Genomic DNA, 19,772 nt, shown 5'->3' with positions numbered 1-19,772 from the left:
TACGGTTTGTTTACTAAATTTAACATATTGGGGTAAGAAATAACAACAATGTGGCCTGTGCAAAAGTTTTGGCACATTTTAGATTTTATTGTATTTTTTTAACATGTTAAATTTAATAAATGAACAGAAATTATGCCGAGGAATTTACATATTTAATACCATATTTAAGTGTGTTTTGTGTATAGTTAAAATATTTTTTATTTGGGAAATCAAGTAATATGGAACTTGACCAGGGACACCAGAACTTTTGCATATGACTGAACTATAATATAATATAATATTATATGATACACACACACACACACACACACACACACACACCTTCTAAGCCACTTCTCCTTCTGGGTCGCAGGGGGTGCTGGAGCCTATCCCGGCGGTCATTGGGTGGAAGGCAGGATACACCCTGGACAGGTCGCCAGTCCATCTCAGGGCAGACAGACAGACAGACAGACAGACAGACAGACAGACAGACGTATACATTCACTCACACACAGGGGCCAATTTAGGCCTGACGGCAGGTCTTTAGACTGTGCAAGGAAGCTGGAGAACCTGGAGGAAACCAACGCAGACATGGGAAGAACGTGCAAACTCCAAGGACCCTGGACGCCCGGCCGGGGAATCGAACCCAGACCCTTTTAAATCCTTGCTGTGAGTTGGCAGCGCTACCCATGCCACCCTAATATAATACACCAAGTTTTTTATTATGGTAAAAAAACAATAAACGAATGGATCCATAATACATTCATTTGAATGATTCATTATTATTTTCCCCTAATTTATAAATATTTTCAATCTTAAAGTCTTAATTTAAAATCAGAATGTAACAACATGGATGTTTAATTTAAATTCTGTAAATCCTTCATTTGAGACACTTCACGCTCACTGACACGCGCACCTTTAAAAAGACGTCAGTGTGTCATTGTGACCTAAAGCTGGGGAGAACCAGAAGGTTCTCCTGAATGAGAACCATGCAGAGCTCTCCACAGCAGGATGACAGTTAGGTCAGAACCGTGGAGATGAGCTCGTCTGACTCGAGTCCCATTTGTCCTGATCGTCTGCAGTGAAACAGCACAGGCAGTGGTCTGTAGTGGACACTGATGTGTCCAGACTGCAGTGTTAATCAGACTGACCTCTGCACTCAGAGCACCCGTCGCTGTTACGCGAGATTTCTTCTGAGCGCAGGTGGTTATTTTTAGCGTTGGGTCATTTGATCTCTTCAATGATTGAACACTTGGCGGTGGTCCTGTGACAGGTTCTATATTCATTACAGCCAGACCACCTGTTCAGGACCACCTGTCTGTCCTAGCAGCTCCGCAGGGACCAACAGGTGGACTCACCTGAACGTACAGGAGGACAAGAACAGGACAACTCACGTTTACCCACAATGCATCACTCAGTATGAAAAGCAATTTAATAATGGATCAACTTATAAACCTTAACCACAAAAATGGCCTGCTGGGGTTCTTAACTATGCTAATGTGTTTTATTTACATATTCATAGATAACAGCATTAAAGCATTAATATGTAAATGGACACATATTCAAGATCTTCTATCAGTTTAAATGAAGCTCTTCACCATCACAGTCCTCCTTTATGGCATCACTGATGAGGTCACTGAGAGCCGTCTCTTCAACAGGTGACCGGTTCCCGCTGACCTGCACTCCTTTCACATGATTTCCATTTATAGGAACGTGTTCTGCTCTGAAAGTATTGAGCTTTGTGTGTTGATTAGGACCAATTTAGAGCCTTTACGTTCACTTTCATCTCCTCCTGGATGTCCGAGCTCCTCACCCTGTCGGGAGTTCAACTCAGCACCTCTCTTCTCTTTAGAATTCCTCTGTTAGGGTCTTAACTTGGCCGGAGGCATCGTGGATAGGGAGTGTGACATTTCTAACTCCTATTTTAGCTCCCTCAGGTAGCTGAGGGCACTGTCGATAAAGAGTTGTGAATTTTGAATTTCTATTAGGGCCTTTATATCAACATCCTCTGCAAAAATCCAGCTGATCAAGAAAATGTTCTCCTCCAAGCACAATCAACTTCCCAAAGAACTCATGACTTGACTGTCAACAGCAACAAGAACATGGAAAAAGAACATTTGTTTTCCCCAATAAAATAGATGGGTACACATTAAGCATAGGGTGGTGGTGTGATCAAAGCTACTGGCCTGGGATCAGTGAAAAATAGAAAGAAGAAAATCTGTACATCAATATTACATAAGCACAGTTGTGTAGCAACTATTTTACTTCAGTCACATTCCGCTGTCAGAGGACGTCCAGCTGATCACGAGCATTGTGGAAACGAAGTTGGGCAATGAACGTTGTGCTCTGAGTGCATTTAGCTGTCCAACAAACTCAGGGATGTACACATTCAACTGTCCAAGGACATCTTGTCCCACTGTCGGTGCAATGAGAAAAAGATAAAATTGCAAGAAAAACATTTTTCGTCCCCAGTAGGAGGGGTGGTGGTGTGATCAAGGCTATCGGCACGGGATAAATCAAAAATAGAGGGAAACATGGATGGCACAGTTACAGAGTTAGGATGTGAACATCCAGATGAACAAGGATGTTGCAGAAACAAAGTTGGGAGGTGAATGTTCTTCTCCTCACCAAACCAGCCTATGGAGGCACTGAAAGGTTCAATAGGACATGTTAAGATCCCTGCCTCCAAAATCAGAGCAGAAATGCCCTCAAATGATTTACATTTCAAATGATTACCAGCAGGGGCGGCACGGTGGCGTGGTGGGTAGCGCTGTCGCCTCACAGCGAGGAGGGCCTGGGTTCGATTCCCCGGCCGGGTGACCGGGGTCCTCTCTGTGGGGAGTTTGCATGTTCTCCCCGTGTCTGCGTGGGGTTCCTCCGGGTTCTCCGGTTTCCTCCCACAGGCCAATTGGACATGCTAAATTGTGTGAGTGACTGTCTGTGTCTGTCTGTCTGTCCTGCGATGGACTGGCGACCCATCCAGGGTGTATCCTGCCTTCCGCCCAATGACCGCTGGGACAGGCTCCAGCACCCCCCCCATGACCCTGACGGAGAAGCGGCTTAGAAAAAGGATGGATGGATGATTACCAGCAGTTTCGTGCCTTTCTATCTATATTTGGCAGCATGCCCATTCCACCTGTTGAGGTGATATTTAAGAATGTGCTTCAGGTCTGTGACTATAATATTTATGCCAATTCACTGGTAAGTGACCTTCAGTCAGCCAAGCTATTAGTACAGATAAGCTCGGCTGCAGAACAGGAGCACCAGGCTCACCAATATAACAAGAAGGCCTAATGTCTAAATTCCCTGTGGCTAACAAAGTGTGCAGAGGGAAATGGAAACTTGTTGACAAGTGGGAACCATTTATAATGGTTTGTCCTCCAAGCCATCACTACATGTATACAAGGTTTCAAATCAGGATGGAAATGAAAGAATGGCATGATCAATTTTCCTGGCATGATGATGATGAACATAATGGTGAGATTCAGTTCTTTTCAGTGTGGAATCTTCAAAAGCCAGGGCTTTGTCCACAGCTGATAGCCAAAATGACAGCGGGATTGGGCGCACGCTACAAAGCAGAATACAGCTTCTGGTCTGACAGAAAATGAGTCTGGAAATTGGAGCCACAGTCACTCACAGATGGAATACCTTACTGTATACGTCCTTGGTGATGAGATCCCTCCTTCATCAACCAAAGTCGTACACATTATTCAGCCAAAAATTGCCCCAGTCAAAGTCAGGTTCATCTGACATCTTGGCAGAACTATAAAGCCACTTTGGAGGTTAATGTATTAAATGGTCCAGCTAGAAACTGTACTTGGAGTAGCTACACCAAATTTTTCTTCTGTCAACACTACACTGGTGTCAGAGGTGGGATATTCAGACCCCAAGTGATCTGGAGGTGAATAGTGTTTACGCAAGCTTGAGTGAATACCGAGAGAGGCAGGGCCCAGTGAAAAACAGTGACTATGGAGGCAACACTGCGAGACTCCTTGGGTAAAACAGCCTGGCAAGGCTCAATGGCAAGGTCAACACTGGTGCAGGCGGCTCAATGGTGAGGCCAGAGTCAGTGAAATTATTTTAAAAATATAACCTTTATTTGAAGTATGACTGGACAAAAAAATCTAGTAATCTTATCATTAAATCAACAGGTTTCTCAAATCTATCATATCTACCATAATTGTTGGCACCCTTAGAAAGTATAAGTGAAATGAGTGAAATCATAAATGTTCAGCCATGACTTTCTGTTTCAATGCAGCATAAATCTGAGGTGACACACAGGCAAAGTTCCCTCAGTTATCCATCATTATGACAAAAACCAGAGAATGCATCAGTGGTGTGCTACAAAACGCTGCTGAGCTGCTGAGTCTGCTGCTGAGCTGGAACAGCTTTATTTCCCTTCAGGATCAACAAAGTTGATCTAATTATGTACAGACAAAGTCTGTAGAGGAAACCGGTTTAGCAAAAGATTTTAATTCACACCAAAATATTCCAGCATAAGATACAGATCATACACCTCACATTATCTTTCAACAATAGCAGATCTACTACTGCATCCCAGTCAATACACACACACACACACTTGTTAGCCCTTCAAATGATTAGATGAAGAAGAACTCAGTTACAGTCATGTAGTTACTGAAGGTCTGTTTACACCAAGTAAACATCGGAGTTATAATGTAGTGGAACCTTCACACAAAGTCTGATGTCACTCTGAGAACTCAGGAGGAAGATGGGAACTCAGGAGATCTGGATTCCTCCTGTAGTAGAGAAGATAGATTTATCATTTTTCTTTAAGCACTGCAGCTGAACGGAGCTGAAGAGCCTGTTCTAGAAAAAGCCCATAAACAGAGCCGGACTGGCCAGATAAATAAATAAATAAATAGCTGTAAACAGCCTGCATGTTGTGCTAAAGTTCTCGCTGTGATTCTCCAGCCTTTCAGCTCTGATCCTCCACATATTTTATTTAATCGCTCTGTGTTTATAGTCGGCCTGTTGATTGCTGTATTAAAGCTTTTGTGCTGGCACAAAGTGAGATGAGCTGTTCTGATGCCATCGCGATGCGTATTTGTTTAGACTGTAACCATGGCGATGAAACCCCAATGGGTCAGCCTGATTTTGAACACATCTGCACAGCTGAAATCAATCTGACTCTGATTAAAAATGATGTGCAGCATTGCAGTTTAAGGCTCAGTGTGAAAGACGGTGTTACTCTATGTTTATTTACAAAAGCTGGCGTGAATAAAATTCTGCGATTCTGTGTGAACAGACCTTTACAGCCTAATTAACCTGATGTTATAAGAGGTTAACGACTATTAATAAATTCTGTTCAAATATAATTAGCTAGACGGAAAAGGGATGATGAGACCAGACGCTTAGTCAAGCAGGCCTCACAGACCATCAGCCACGATCACCCCCATCATTTTTATCACGCAACCTCAGAGATGATCCACTTTGGACAAAGAACCCAGCGTAGAGAGGCTGAGTGAATGTGGAGTGGACTGTATGTAGGAGGGTCATTGTGTCAGAGACGCTGTAGAAGGACAGAATTCCTGCACTGTGATCCACATAAACTCCTATTCTGGAGGATGGAGGTCCTGGGAGCTCAGTCTCAATGTTGTTGTGCCAGAACGAGAGAGAGGAAGAAGAAGAACAACAGCACAGACTCCAGGACTGAGCATTGTTTCCAAACCTGTTTTCAACATCCACTCCCTCCATGCTGATCTCTTTGTATGAGACTGATACGTCCACCTCTCCGCTCCACTCAACCTCCCAGTAACAGCGTCCACTCAGACTCTCCACACTCAACACCTGAGGCCAGTCAAATCTCGCTGTATGAGTACGGTAACGCTGGGCTTTGTTACTCCACTTGACCACTCTGTTCTTCTCAGACAGGATGAGGTGTCGATGCGCTGTGTTGGGATCCAGAGTCAGCCGACAGAAATCTAAATAAAACCACAATAAATTAAAGAACATAATCAGTTTATGTTTGTCTTCTCAGAAAGTTCTTATCTCTACAGCGAGACTTTCAGACGCTGCCTAAAGGCTCAACTTACACTGTAGAAAATCTTCTCTGCTCTTTGGTTCTGAGAGGAATGATGGAGATGCTGCAGCTGTGGAGACACAAGAACACACATGACCAAATATATACAATAAAATAGAGAAGAATGAGACGGCCGAAAACACTTCTTACATTCTCTCTCTCTCTCTCTCTGTGTACACTGTCTTTATCAGGTCCACCTACCTTCTGTCTACACTCATTGTCTATTTCTCAGCTCCACTGACCACAGCAGTGTCCAGATCCACAAAAGGCTGCAGGTTTCCATTCCAGTCCAGCAGGAGCTGACCTTCAGATCAGTCTTCTAACAGTTTATCATGATGAGCTCCTGCTGGTTTGGAATGAAGACCTGCAGCCACGCCGGCCCTTTGTGGGTCAGACTGGACGACCCTGACTTACTATACACACGGGGACTTTGTAGTTCAACATTTACAGACTGTCATCTGTTTCTCTGCGTCAGTGGGTCATCAGTGGTCAGGAACCAAAAAGGACCCCCACTGAGCAGGTATTATTTGGGTGGTGGATCTTTCTCAGCACTGAACTGATCTCAGAACTGAACAAGAGTTCAGGAACAGTCAGCAGGAAGCTGCTCTTACCCCGTGAAGGGTCAGAGATGCTGGAGGAGTCCTCAGATCCAGAAGAGACGCTCAGAGACTGGAGACTCTACACAGAGGAACAACAGAATGGAGAAAAAGAGGAATGAAGCAGCTCAGACCAAATCAGACTGAAGATGAGTGAGTGATTAGAGAGAGCTCTGTTTATTACTGTCTTCATGAACTTCTGCTGAGAGGACTTTGATGAACGTGATGATGAGCAGGTTCCTCTGTAGATCAGTGATTGTTACCTGGAGGAAATGGATGTGATCCTCTGTGAGTGAAAGCTGCTCCAGCTCAGCGTTTCTCCTCTTCAGATCCGCGATCTCCTGCTCCAGTTTCTCCCATTCTTCAAAACCAATTTTGTTGGTTATCTAAGTGAAAAGAAGGTAACACCACCTCCCAGTGAGTGAACACAAATGTGAGATATTTCTGCAAATTTAATGCATAAAATACAGCATGTGGCAAAATTGGGCCTCCAAAGGCTTCTTTTCTTGCCGAGTGTTTCTAGTTCAGAAATATTCATGGGTCATTTTGTTCATCATGCACACCATGTTATGATCTTCTCACACATTCTCAATAATATCGTAGTCAGTTGTCTGTGGTGGCCATTCCAAAAGGCTAATCTTGTGATCACTGAAGTAGATTTTCAGGGTACACTTTGGATGATTGTGTTGTTGTAATAGCCAGCCTCTTTTCCTCTTCAGCTCCTTCTCTCACTATGGGACAATGGCTTCCAGGATTTGTTGATATTTAGTGGAATCCATTCTTTTATCTACCCATGCAGTGTTTCCTATGTTACTGACTGCCACAACCACAAAGCATTACAGATCCGTCCTCATGCTTAAAGGCTAGCAAGATGTTTTTTTTTTCAGTTTTTGCTTGGACCCCCTAGCAGTTCCTCAAACTCCACCACATATAGACTGGAATTTGTCTGCAATGTTAGTTTATGTTTGTGTTCATCTATGCATTGATTTTTTCTTCTCCTTTGTCTTTTCTCCATAAGTATTTAACATAAAAGCTCACTGAATTGAAGGTTCGCTGAGCTCTGAAACATCAAACCTCTGCTCAGTCCTCACCTTAAGAGTGTTCACAGCCTGTTCCAGCCTCTTCCGTTTCTCCTGGATCATCTGCTGGAATTCTCTCTGCATCTCCTTCAGCTCCATCTGTCAACAAACACACTGTATGACTGGGAGTTCTACTTTACTATTACGGCTCTGAGCATCTTTAGTCTAAAACCACATTTTCAAGAATATATTAAAGATGAAGGAGCCAGACCACTGAGATCTGTAATTGATTTATATGATAATCATAACTGTGCTTGTGTACGAAAAAGATTGAAGTGCATTGGATTCGTTTGTAAGGCCATTAAATGTCTACAAAATAGATGCTTAGTTGTGAAACTTATCATTTGAACTCATGACGTAGCTTCAAATACATTGCGAAATGACAAATTCGCAGATAGTAATGCATCGTTGGGGGGTGGGGGGGGTGGGGGGGGTGTCTGCCCTGAGTGATGATCAAATTCATGACCCTTATTGCGTGAACTCAAGACTGAGTGCAGAGTGATGTGTGAGCACCCCTAAAGATGGGAGCCTACAGCTGCTACAGCTCAGCCCTAATTACTCAGTTCTGGCTCTCTGGCCCCTCCTAGTGCCCGGACATGGCCTAGCAGGCTGCCTGGATGTCACGCGGATTTGATGGTATATATAGTATAGTATATGAAATCTGACAGAATGATTAAACTTCAAAAGGAAAAATTGCACAATCCAACCTAAAAAGATACACTGTCCAATAAAATAACTTTTTTTGTTTCTACCCAATTTACTTGTCTCCAATTCCACTTCCTAGTTAGGACTCCCCCAGTCACATAATGCTATCAATGCTACGAGGGTGAAGGCTAGCACAAGCTTTCCCCGAGACCTGGGAAACCAGCCAGCGTTCTTTCTGAACTGCCGCTCACACAACGCCACTGGACAGCCGAATGCGCCCGGAGGAAAGTGCCAACCACCAGATCTGTTGCATCAACTAACAGATGCCTGCACTGACTAGTATCGCATTGAGTGATGGGGGAGAAGGAGGGGCCATCCTACCCAACCAAAGAGAGCGAGGCCAATTGTGCTCTCTTGGACTCCCGGCTACGGATGGCTGTAGCATCACCAGGGAGTCAAAGCTTAGATGCTTGCGCCACTCAGGAGCCCTATAAAATAACTTTTTGAGGTAGTTTATTAGCACAAATCATGCTTATTTAAGTAAAATATTACTCTTAGTGTTTAATAAAGTGGTTAATATTTCAGCTCAGTTCAGTTTGTATGCAGGCAAACTCACAGGTTAATTTAGCTAATGTGAATTAAGCTAATAGGCAGTAAAAGTTTGTGCCTCAGATATGAAATAGAAAGATGTTTAATGAATACACATAAACTCCTAGTTGATTAATGAGTTCCTATGTGTTTCACTTTATAACGCTGTTTCTGATCATCATTAACTCCTGCTTCATTAATGATGAGTTACAGTGTGTTTCACTTTATAACGCTGTTTCTGATCATCATTAACTCCTGCTTCATTAATGATGAGTTACAGTGTGTTTCACTTTATAACGCTGTTTCTGATCATCGTTAACTCCTGCTTCATTAATGATGAGTTACAGTGTGTTTCACTTTATAACGCTGTTTCTGATCATCATTAACTCCTGCTTCATTAATGATGAGTTACAGTGTGTTTCACTTTATAACGCTGTTTCTGATCATCATTAACTCCTGCTTCATTAATGATGAGTTACAGTGTGTTTCACTTTATAACGCTGTTTCTGATCATCATTAACTCCTGCTTCATTAATGATGAGTTACAGTGTGTTTCACTTTATAACGCTGTTTCTGATCATCATTAACTCCTGCTTCATTAATGATGAGTTACAGTGTGTTTCACTTTATAACGCTGTTTCTGATCATCATTAACTCCTGCTTCATTAATGATGAGTTACAGTGTGTTTCACTTTATAACGCTGTTTCTGATCATCATTAACTCCTGCTTCATTAATGATGAGTTACAGTGTGTTTCACTTTATAACGCTGTTTCTGATCATCATTAACTCCTGCTTCATTAATGATGAGTTACAGTGTGTTTCACTTTATAACGCTGTTTCTGATCATCGTTAACTCCTGCTTCATTAATGATGAGTTACAGTGTGTTTCACTTTATAACGCTGTTTCTGATCATCATTAACTCCTGCTTCATTAATGATGAGTTACAGTGTGTTTCACTTTATAACGCTGTTTCTGATCATCGTTAACTCCTGCTTCATTAATGATGAGTTACAGTGTGTTTCACTTTATAACGCTGTTTCTGATCATTAACTCCTGCTTCATTAATGATGAGTTACAGTGTGTTTCACTTTATAACGCTGTTTCTGATCATCATTAACTCCTGCTTCATTAATGATGAGTTACAGTGTGTTTCACTTTATAATACTGTTTCTGATCATCATTAACTCCTGCTTCATTAATGATGAGTTACAGTGTGTTTCACTTTATAACACTGTTTCTGATCATCATTAACTCCTGCTTCATTAATGATGAGTTACAGTGTGTTTCACTTTATAATGCTGTTTCTGATCATCATTAACTCCTGCTTCATTAATGATGAGTTACAGTGTGTTTCACTTTATAACGCTGTTTCTGATCATCATTAACTCCTGCTTCATTAATGATGAGTTACAGTGTGTTTCACTTTATAATGCTGTTTCTGATCATCATTAACTCCTGCTTCATTAATGATGAGTTACAGTGTGTTTCACTTTATAACGCTGTTTCTGATCATTAACTCCTGCTTCATTAATGATGAGTTACAGTGTGTTTCACTTTATAACGCTGTTTCTGATCATCGTTAACTCCTGCTTCATTAATGATGAGTTACAGTGTGTTTCACTTTATAACACTGTTTCTGATCATCGTTAACTCCTGCTTCATTAATGATGAGTTACAGTGTGTTTCACTTTATAACGCTGTTTCTGATCATTAACTCCTGCTTCATTAATGATGAGTTACAGTGTGTTTCACTTTATAACGCTGTTTCTGATCATCGTTAACTCCTGCTTCATTAATGATGAGTTACAGTGTGTTTCACTTTATAACGCTGTTTCTGATCATCATTAACTCCTGCTTCATTAATGATGAGTTACAGTGTGTTTCACTTATAACGCTGTTTCTGATCATCATTAACTCCTGCTTCATTAATGATGAGTTACAGTGTGTTTCACTTTATAACGCTGTTTCTGATCATCATTAACTCCTGCTTCATTAATGATGAGTTACAGTGTGTTTCACTTTATAACGCTGTTTCTGATCATCATTAACTCCTGCTTCATTAATGATGAGTTACAGTGTGTTTCACTTTATAACGCTGTTTCTGATCATCATTAACTCCTGCTTCATTAATGATGAGTTACAGTGTGTTTCACTTTATAACGCTGTTTCTGATCATCATTAACTCCTGCTTCATTAATGATGAGTTACAGTGTGTTTCACTTTATAACGCTGTTTCTGATCATCGTTAACTCCTGCTTCATTAATGATGAGTTACAGTGTGTTTCACTTTATAACGCTGTTTCTGATCATCATTAACTCCTGCTTCATTAATGATGAGTTACAGTGTGTTTCACTTTATAACGCTGTTTCTGATCATCGTTAACTCCTGCTTCATTAATGATGAGTTACAGTGTGTTTCACTTTATAACGCTGTTTCTGATCATTAACTCCTGCTTCATTAATGATGAGTTACAGTGTGTTTCACTTTATAACGCTGTTTCTGATCATCATTAACTCCTGCTTCATTAATGATGAGTTACAGTGTGTTTCACTTTATAATACTGTTTCTGATCATCATTAACTCCTGCTTCATTAATGATGAGTTACAGTGTGTTTCACTTTATAACACTGTTTCTGATCATCATTAACTCCTGCTTCATTAATGATGAGTTACAGTGTGTTTCACTTTATAATGCTGTTTCTGATCATCATTAACTCCTGCTTCATTAATGATGAGTTACAGTGTGTTTCACTTTATAACGCTGTTTCTGATCATCATTAACTCCTGCTTCATTAATGATGAGTTACAGTGTGTTTCACTTTATAACTGCTGTTTCTGATCATCATTAACTCCTGCTTCATTAATGATGAGTTACAGTGTGTTTCACTTTATAACGCTGTTTCTGATCATTAACTCCTGCTTCATTAATGATGAGTTACAGTGTGTTTCACTTTATAACGCTGTTTCTGATCATCGTTAACTCCTGCTTCATTAATGATGAGTTACAGTGTGTTTCACTTTATAACACTGTTTCTGATCATCGTTAACTCCTGCTTCATTAATGATGAGTTACAGTGTGTTTCACTTTATAACGCTGTTTCTGATCATTAACTCCTGCTTCATTAATGATGAGTTACAGTGTGTTTCACTTTATAACGCTGTTTCTGATCATCGTTAACTCCTGCTTCATTAATGATGAGTTACAGTGTGTTTCACTTTATAACGCTGTTTCTGATCATCATTAACTCCTGCTTCATTAATGATGAGTTACAGTGTGTTTCACTTTATAACGCTGTTTCTGATCATCATTAACTCCTGCTTCATTAATGATGAGTTACAGTGTGTTTCACTTTATAACGCTGTTTCTGATCATCATTAACTCCTGCTTCATTAATGATGAGTTACAGTGTGTTTCACTTTATAATGCTGTTTCTGATCATCATTAACTCCTGCTTCATTAATGATGAGTTACAGTGTGTTTCACTTTATAACGCTGTTTCTGATCATCATTAACTCCTGCTTCATTAATGATGAGTTACAGTGTGTTTCACTTTATAACGCTGTTTCTGATCATCATTAACTCCTGCTTCATTAATGATGAGTTACAGTGTGTTTCACTTTATAACGCTGTTTCTGATCATCATTAACTCCTGCTTCATTAATGATGAGTTACAGTGTGTTTCACTTTATAACGCTGTTTCTGATCATCATTAACTCCTGCTTCATTAATGATGAGTTACAGTGTGTTTCACTTTATAACGCTGTTTCTGATCATCATTAACTCCTGCTTCATTAATGATGAGTTACAGTGTGTTTCACTTTATAACGCTGTTTCTGATCATCATTAACTCCTGCTTCATTAATGATGAGTTACAGTGTGTTTCACTTTATAACGCTGTTTCTGATCATCATTAACTCCTGCTTCATTAATGATGAGTTACAGTGTGTTTCACTTTATAACGCTGTTTCTGATCATCATTAACTCCTGCTTCATTAATGATGAGTTACAGTGTGTTTCACTTTATAACGCTGTTTCTGATCATCATTAACTCCTGCTTCATTAATGATGAGTTACAGTGTGTTTCACTTTATAACGCTGTTTCTGATCATCATTAACTCCTGCTTCATTAATGATGAGTTACAGTGTGTTTCACTTTATAACGCTGTTTCTGATCATCATTAACTCCTGCTTCATTAATGATGAGTTACAGTGTGTTTCACTTTATAACGCTGTTTCTGATCATCATTAACTCCTGCTTCATTAATGATGAGTTACAGTGTGTTTCACTTTATAACGCTGTTTCTGATCATCATTAACTCCTGCTTCATTAATGATGAGTTACAGTGTGTTTCACTTTATAACGCTGTTTCTGATCATCATTAACTCCTGCTTCATTAATGATGAGTTACAGTGTGTTTCACTTTATAACGCTGTTTCTGATCATCATTAACTCCTGCTTCATTAATGATGAGTTACAGTGTGTTTCACTTTATAACGCTGTTTCTGATCATCATTAACTCCTGCTTCATTAATGATGAGTTACAGTGTGTTTCACTTTATAACGCTGTTTCTGATCATCATTAACTCCTGCTTCATTAATGATGAGTTACAGTGTGTTTCACTTTATAACGCTGTTTCTGATCATTAACTCCTGCTTCATTAATGATGAGTTACAGTGTGTTTCACTTTATAACGCTGTTTCTGATCATCATTAACTCCTGCTTCATTAATGATGAGTTACAGTGTGTTTCACTTTATAACGCTGTTTCTGATCATCGTTAACTCCTGCTTCATTAATGATGAGTTACAGTGTGTTTCACTTTATAACGCTGTTTCTGATCCTCGTTAACTCCTGCTTCATTAATGATGAGTTACAGTGTGTTTCACTTTATAATACTGTTTCTGATCATCATTAACTCCTGCTTCATTAATGATGAGTTGCAGTGTGTTTCACTTTATAACACTGTTTCTGATCATCATTAACTCCTGCTTCATTAATGATGAGTTACAGTGTGTTTCACTTTATAATGCTGTTTCTGATCATCATTAACTCCTGCTTCATTAATGATGAGTTACAGTGTGTTTCACTTTATAACGCTGTTTCTGATCATCATTAACTCCTGCTTCATTAATGATGAGTTACAGTGTGTTTCACTTTATAATGCTGTTTCTGATCATCATTAACTCCTGCTTCATTAATGATGAGTTACAGTGTGTTTCACTTTATAACGCTGTTTCTGATCATTAACTCCTGCTTCATTAATGATGAGTTACAGTGTGTTTCACTTTATAACGCTGTTTCTGATCATCGTTAACTCCTGCTTCATTAATGATGAGTTACAGTGTGTTTCACTTTATAACACTGTTTCTGATCATCGTTAACTCCTGCTTCATTAATGATGAGTTACAGTGTGTTTCACTTTATAACGCTGTTTCTGATCATTAACTCCTGCTTCATTAATGATGAGTTACAGTGTGTTTCACTTTATAACGCTGTTTCTGATCATCATTAACTCCTGCTTCATTAATGATGAGTTACAGTGTGTTTCACTTTATAACGCTGTTTCTGATCATCATTAACTCCTGCTTCATTAATGATGAGTTACAGTGTGTTTCACTTTATAACGCTGTTTCTGATCATCATTAACTCCTGCTTCATTAATGATGAGTTACAGTGTGTTTCACTTTATAATAGCTGTTTCTGATCATCATTAACTCCTGCTTCATTAATGATGAGTTACAGTGTGTTTCACTTTATAACAGCTGTTTCTGATCATCATTAACTCCTGCTTCATTAATGATGAGTTACAGTGTGTTTCACTTTATAACGCTGTTTCTGATCATCAGTTAACTCCTGCTTCATTAATGATGAGTTACAGTGTGTTTCACTTTATAACGCTGTTTCTGATCATCGTTAACTCCTGCTTCATTAATGATGAGTTACAGTGTGTTTCACTTTATAACGCTGTTTCTGATCATCGTTAACTCCTGCTTCATTAATGATGAGTTACAGTGTGTTTCACTTTATAATGCTGTTTCTGATCATCATTAACTCCTGCTTCATTAATGATGAGTTACAGTGTGTTTCACTTTATAACGCTGTTTCTGATCATCATTAACTCCTGCTTCATTAATGATGAGTTACAGTGTGTTTCACTTTATAACGCTGTTTCTGATCATCATTAACTCCTGCTTCATTAATGATGAGTTACAGTGTGTTTCACTTTATAACGCTGTTTCTGATCATCATTAACTCCTGCTTCATTAATGATGAGTTACAGTGTGTTTCACTTTATAACGCTGTTTCTGATCATCATTAACTCCTGCTTCATTAATGATGAGTTACAGTGTGTTTCACTTTATAACGCTGTTTCTGATCATCATTAACTCCTGCTTCATTAATGATGAGTTACAGTGTGTTTCACTTTATAACGCTGTTTCTGATCATTAACTCCTGCTTCATTAATGATGAGTTACAGTGTGTTTCACTTTATAACGCTGTTTCTGATCATCGATTAACTCCTGCTTCATTAATGATGAGTTACAGTGTGTTTCACTTTATAACGCTGTTTCTGATCATCATTAACTCCTGCTTCATTAATGATGAGTTACAGTGTGTTTCACTTTATAACGCTGTTTCTGATCATCATTAACTCCTGCTTCATTAATGATGAGTTACAGTGTGTTTCACTTTATAACGCTGTTTCTGATCATCATTAACTCCTGCTTCATTAATGATGAGTTACAGTGTGTTTCACTTTATAACGCTGTTTCTGATCATCATTAACTCCTGCTTCATTAATGATGAGTTACAGTGTGTTTCACTTTATAACGCTGTTTCTGATCATCATTAACTCCTGCTTCATTAATGATGAGTTACAGTGTGTTTCACTTTATAACGCTGTTTCTGATCATCGTTAACTCCTGCTTCATTAATGATGAGTTACAGTGTGTTTCACTTTATAACGCTGTTTCTGATCCTCGTTAACTCCTGCTTCATTAATGATGAGTTACAGTGTGTTTCACTTTATAACGCTGTTTCTGATCATTAACTCCTGCTTCATTAATGATGAGTTACAGTGTGTTTCACTTTATAACGCTGTTTCTGATCATCATTAACTCCTGCTTCATTAATGATGAGTTACAGTGTGTTTCACTTTATAACACTGTTTCTGATCATCATTAACTCCTGCTTCATTAATGATGAGTTACAGTGTGTTTCACTTTATAACGCTGTTTCTGATCATCATTAACTCCTGCTTCATTAATGATGAGTTACAGTGTGTTTCACTTTATAACGCTGTTTCTGATCATCATTAACTCCTGCTTCATTAATGATGAGTTACAGTGTGTTTCACTTTATAACGCTGTTTCTGATCATCATTAACTCCTGCTTCATTAATGATGAGTTACAGTGTGTTTCACTTTATAATACTGTTTCTGATCATCGTTAACTCCTGCTTCATTAATGATGAGTTACAGTGTGTTTCACTTTATAACACTGTTTCTGATCATCATTAACTCCTGCTTCATTAATGATGAGTTACAGTGTGTTTCACTTTATAACACTGTTTCTGATCATCATTAACTCCTGCTTCATTAATGATGAGTTACAGTGTGTTTCACTTTATAACACTGTTTCTGATCATCGTTAACTCCTGCTTCATTAATGATGAGTTACAGTGTGTTTCACTTTATAACGCTGTTTCTGATCATCATTAACTCCTGCTTCATTAATGATGAGTTACTATGTAACTGTGTACTGTTCCAGATCAAGCAGACTCGTCTACTGAATACTGTAGTATTTTAGCAGTTGTAGGCTAAAGTGCATATTGGTTTAAACTGCCTAACATGAAGATGTGCACTAGCCTTTTAAGGTTTCTGATCAAAACAAACACATGAGGGACACCAGTGTTTTGTGGGGCCCCAGGCTTCTCTGAGAATACATGTTTCTGTGAATAGAAATTGAAGATATAATCCATTATATTGAAGAGACTGCACACGGTGTCGTGTATTTCACTACTCTTGAAATACACTATATCAATTAATTGTTCAGCAGAATCCTTATTCATTTAATGTTGGATGGATCATTCATTTAGGAGTAGTTATTAGTTATGAAACCACAGCTACTACATAATTATCTATGAGACTCGGTATTTATTGTTTAGTTGATAGTAACTACCCTAATCATTAGTTCACTATTATCTACTGAGTAGTTAATTAGTAGTTATTGGTAGTTAAGAGTAGTTACTTAAGTGTTAATGCAGCACTACTCATTTGTTCCTGATTAATTCCCAATTGGTTGCTTATTATCTGTGAAACAGTACTGTAAAGTGTTTCTTGGAACCCCAGGCTGTTGGTGAGGTATTGCTAGGTCACTGCTATAGAATAGCGCTACCAAGGGAGGGGCTGAGTTGGACATGCATAATTTGCTGCACATTTTGCTGTGAAAATTAATATTTAATTGTGAAAAAAAATGACATTACAGTGGCTGACTGCCCCGCAAGTTCTCACATAGGCCTGGACCTCTGCAATGAATGCACTGCATGATGGACAAGAGTCGCTTTAAAATGAAACGTCGGTCCAGCTGAAACAAGTGAATAATTCAACAACAACTGTGTAGTAATGAATGCAGAGAGTTCAAAAGCCAACTCAGACACAGGAAGAGTGATTTGCATTCAAAGCACTCGACAAATCCCTGTTTGGAAATCCTGGAGCAGCACTTAAATTTCAGTGGATGGTAAAACCTCAAGATGAAGTTATATGCAAGCTATGACAGCGACAGTTCCCCTACCATTCCAGCACCAGCAACCTGAGGGCACATATGGATATATGAATATATGAATATGCATTCAAATGCATCCAGTTCAGTTCGCCTCAAATTATCGTTCCCCCTGATAAATCATGGTCATGGGCGCAAGCATACATGCAGCATTGAAACAGTGAAAAGTGACAAAGGGTGAAAACGATTGTGCCTCAATTAAATAATGCAAACAGCAGCAAAGTTTAAAGATGACACCTTTCTTAAACTTTCCACACTTAAACTTTCCACACGTTCTTTAGTTGTAGTTCTGTTTGGTGCTGATTTCTTAGGAATGAATGTGGATACTGGGGGCTTGAGTCTTGAAGGGTAACCTGAATCTAAAGAGGAACACATTTAGTACCATTAACTGTAAAATAAGAAACTAAAGTATATCATTATGCAGTTCCTTAGCTCTCAAATTACAAAAACATCATCAAATTCCTGAAATGCAGCTATAGGTTTTGGTTTTGAAGGACCACCCAAGGATTTTCAGTGAAAATTTTAAAAGAAATCTACAGTGTTGCTAAGGTGTTACTAGGCTGTTACTATGGAATCTCATTTAGTTGCTATGATGCTGCTATGCTGTTGCTATGGTTTCCAAGGTGGTGGAGGCCATTGCTGTGTTCTCCCAGGTTTACTGAGCTAAACTGAGGTTTCTGCTTGAACTGTTCCATGTGAGTCCAGGACATGTCCGGACCTGCTGTAGGTGACTCAGTGTGGAGTGACTCAGCAGTGAAGTTCTCTGCTGTTCTACAGGGCTTTCACTCCGTCATGTGAGCTCTATAAGGCTGAAGATGGTGTTGGCTGGTAGAACATCCACACACTGCTCTGACTTTATTACTATTGCTGAGGAAGAAAGAGTTTATTCAACACTTCCTCCTCCACAACACTTTACACACATTCTTTACACACAAACCCCATTAAACTCAAGAACTGAGGCAGTTTACATCCTTCAGCTGCTGCAGTTTAGCTTCTTTAGATCCAGAAGGTCTGTGGTTCTCACCTGTTTCTGGGTTCTCTCTGCTGCAGCTGAGACTGTATCGTGGCCTCTGTGGTCATATTTTGCACATAAATAGCAGATGCAGCTTCGGTCAGTGCGACAGTAGATCTCGATCAGTTTGTCGTGTTGAGAGCAGATCTTCTCTTGTAGTCGTGTGGAAGCTTTGACCAGCTTGTGCTTTTTCCAAGAAGAAACTTCATAGTGAGGTTTAAGATGATCTTCACAAAAGGAGGCCAGACACATCAGACAGGATTTTACAGCTTTGCGTTTCCTCCCAGAGCAGAAATCACACTCCACGTCTCCAGATCCAGCAGGAGGAGCAGCTCGGACGTCTGTCTTCTTCAGTTTCTCCAATATTTCAGCTATGAAGTAGTTTCTGTGTAGAACAGGCCTCAGAGTGAAGGTCTCTCTGCACTGGGGGCAGCTGTAGACCCCCCTCTGATCCTCCTGATCCCAGCAGGCATCGATGCACAACATGCAGAAACTGTGTCCACAGGGAACGGTCACTGGATCCTTCAGCAGATCCACACAGGCTGGGCAGCTTAACTGGTCCTGATCTATTGAAATACTGAACTCTGCCATTCTCCTGACCGTCTACTCTGAGAGAGAGAATCAGTGAGTGTGAGCCACTTCCTGGTAGTGCTGTTGGTTATAGTGTCACAGAGAGGGGAGGAGAAAGGGAGGAGAAGGAGGAGGAGAATGGGAGGAGGAGGAGAAGGAGGAGGAGAAAGGGAGGAGGAGGAGAAGGAGGAGGAGAAAGAGAGGAAGAGGAGAAGGAGGAGGGTGCCACTGTTTGGTGAACTTTTGTCTTTCTACTTTCTAAGATTAAAGGAAAGTTCTGGGGAAGTGATTAGAAAATGTTTGAACTTTTGGTTCTCCATTCACTGAGAACGTCCGCAGGCCCCCTCTGGTGTTCCGCAGTCATGTTTTCGATATAATGGAGGGAAATATTAATCTCCTTAAACCGGCTCTGCTCCCACCACTAGCTATCTGTCTTAGCGGTCACAAGTTTGAATTTCTTACAGCGGAGGTCA

At 39.8% G+C, this 19,772-nt stretch overlaps 1 protein-coding gene across 1 annotated transcript; it reads right to left on the bottom strand.

The window, feature by feature from the left end:
* Positions 1-4,054: 4,054 nt before the first annotated feature.
* LOC108413961 (E3 ubiquitin/ISG15 ligase TRIM25-like) lies at positions 4,055-19,342 on the bottom strand. Its single transcript, XM_037543238.1, has 6 exons — positions 18,742-19,342; positions 7,710-7,796; positions 6,882-7,004; positions 6,634-6,700; positions 6,036-6,092; positions 4,055-5,924 (listed from the first exon to the last, which is right to left on the bottom strand). Exons 1-6 carry the CDS (start codon positions 19,318-19,320, stop codon positions 5,380-5,382), a joined length of 1,458 nt encoding a protein of 485 aa, XP_037399135.1. The 5' UTR covers positions 19,321-19,342; the 3' UTR covers positions 4,055-5,379.
* Positions 19,343-19,772: the final 430 nt, after the last annotated feature.

This window comes from Pygocentrus nattereri, chromosome 12 (assembly GCF_015220715.1).
Source record: "Pygocentrus nattereri isolate fPygNat1 chromosome 12, fPygNat1.pri, whole genome shotgun sequence".
Taxonomy (NCBI): Eukaryota; Metazoa; Chordata; class Actinopteri; order Characiformes; family Serrasalmidae; genus Pygocentrus; species Pygocentrus nattereri.
The sequence above is the reverse complement of the archived record's forward strand: the minus strand, read 5'-3'. Positions and strand labels throughout refer to the sequence as shown.

What these genes read in the sequence shown, in the direction of transcription:
- LOC108413961 (XM_037543238.1), bottom strand. Translation starts at nt 19,320, where the DNA reads ATGGCAGAGTTCAGTATTTCAATAGATCAGGACCAGTTAAGCTGCCCA. An exon ending in CAGAGAGAACCCAGAAACAG is followed by an intron (nt 7,797 to 18,741) that starts GTGAGAACCACA and finishes GTTTGTTGACAG; the next exon opens with ATGGAGCTGAAGGAGATGCA. An exon ending in CAGAGAAGATTTTCTACAGT is followed by an intron (nt 5,925 to 6,035) that starts GTAAGTTGAGCC and finishes GGTTTTATTTAG; the next exon opens with ATTTCTGTCGGCTGACTCTG.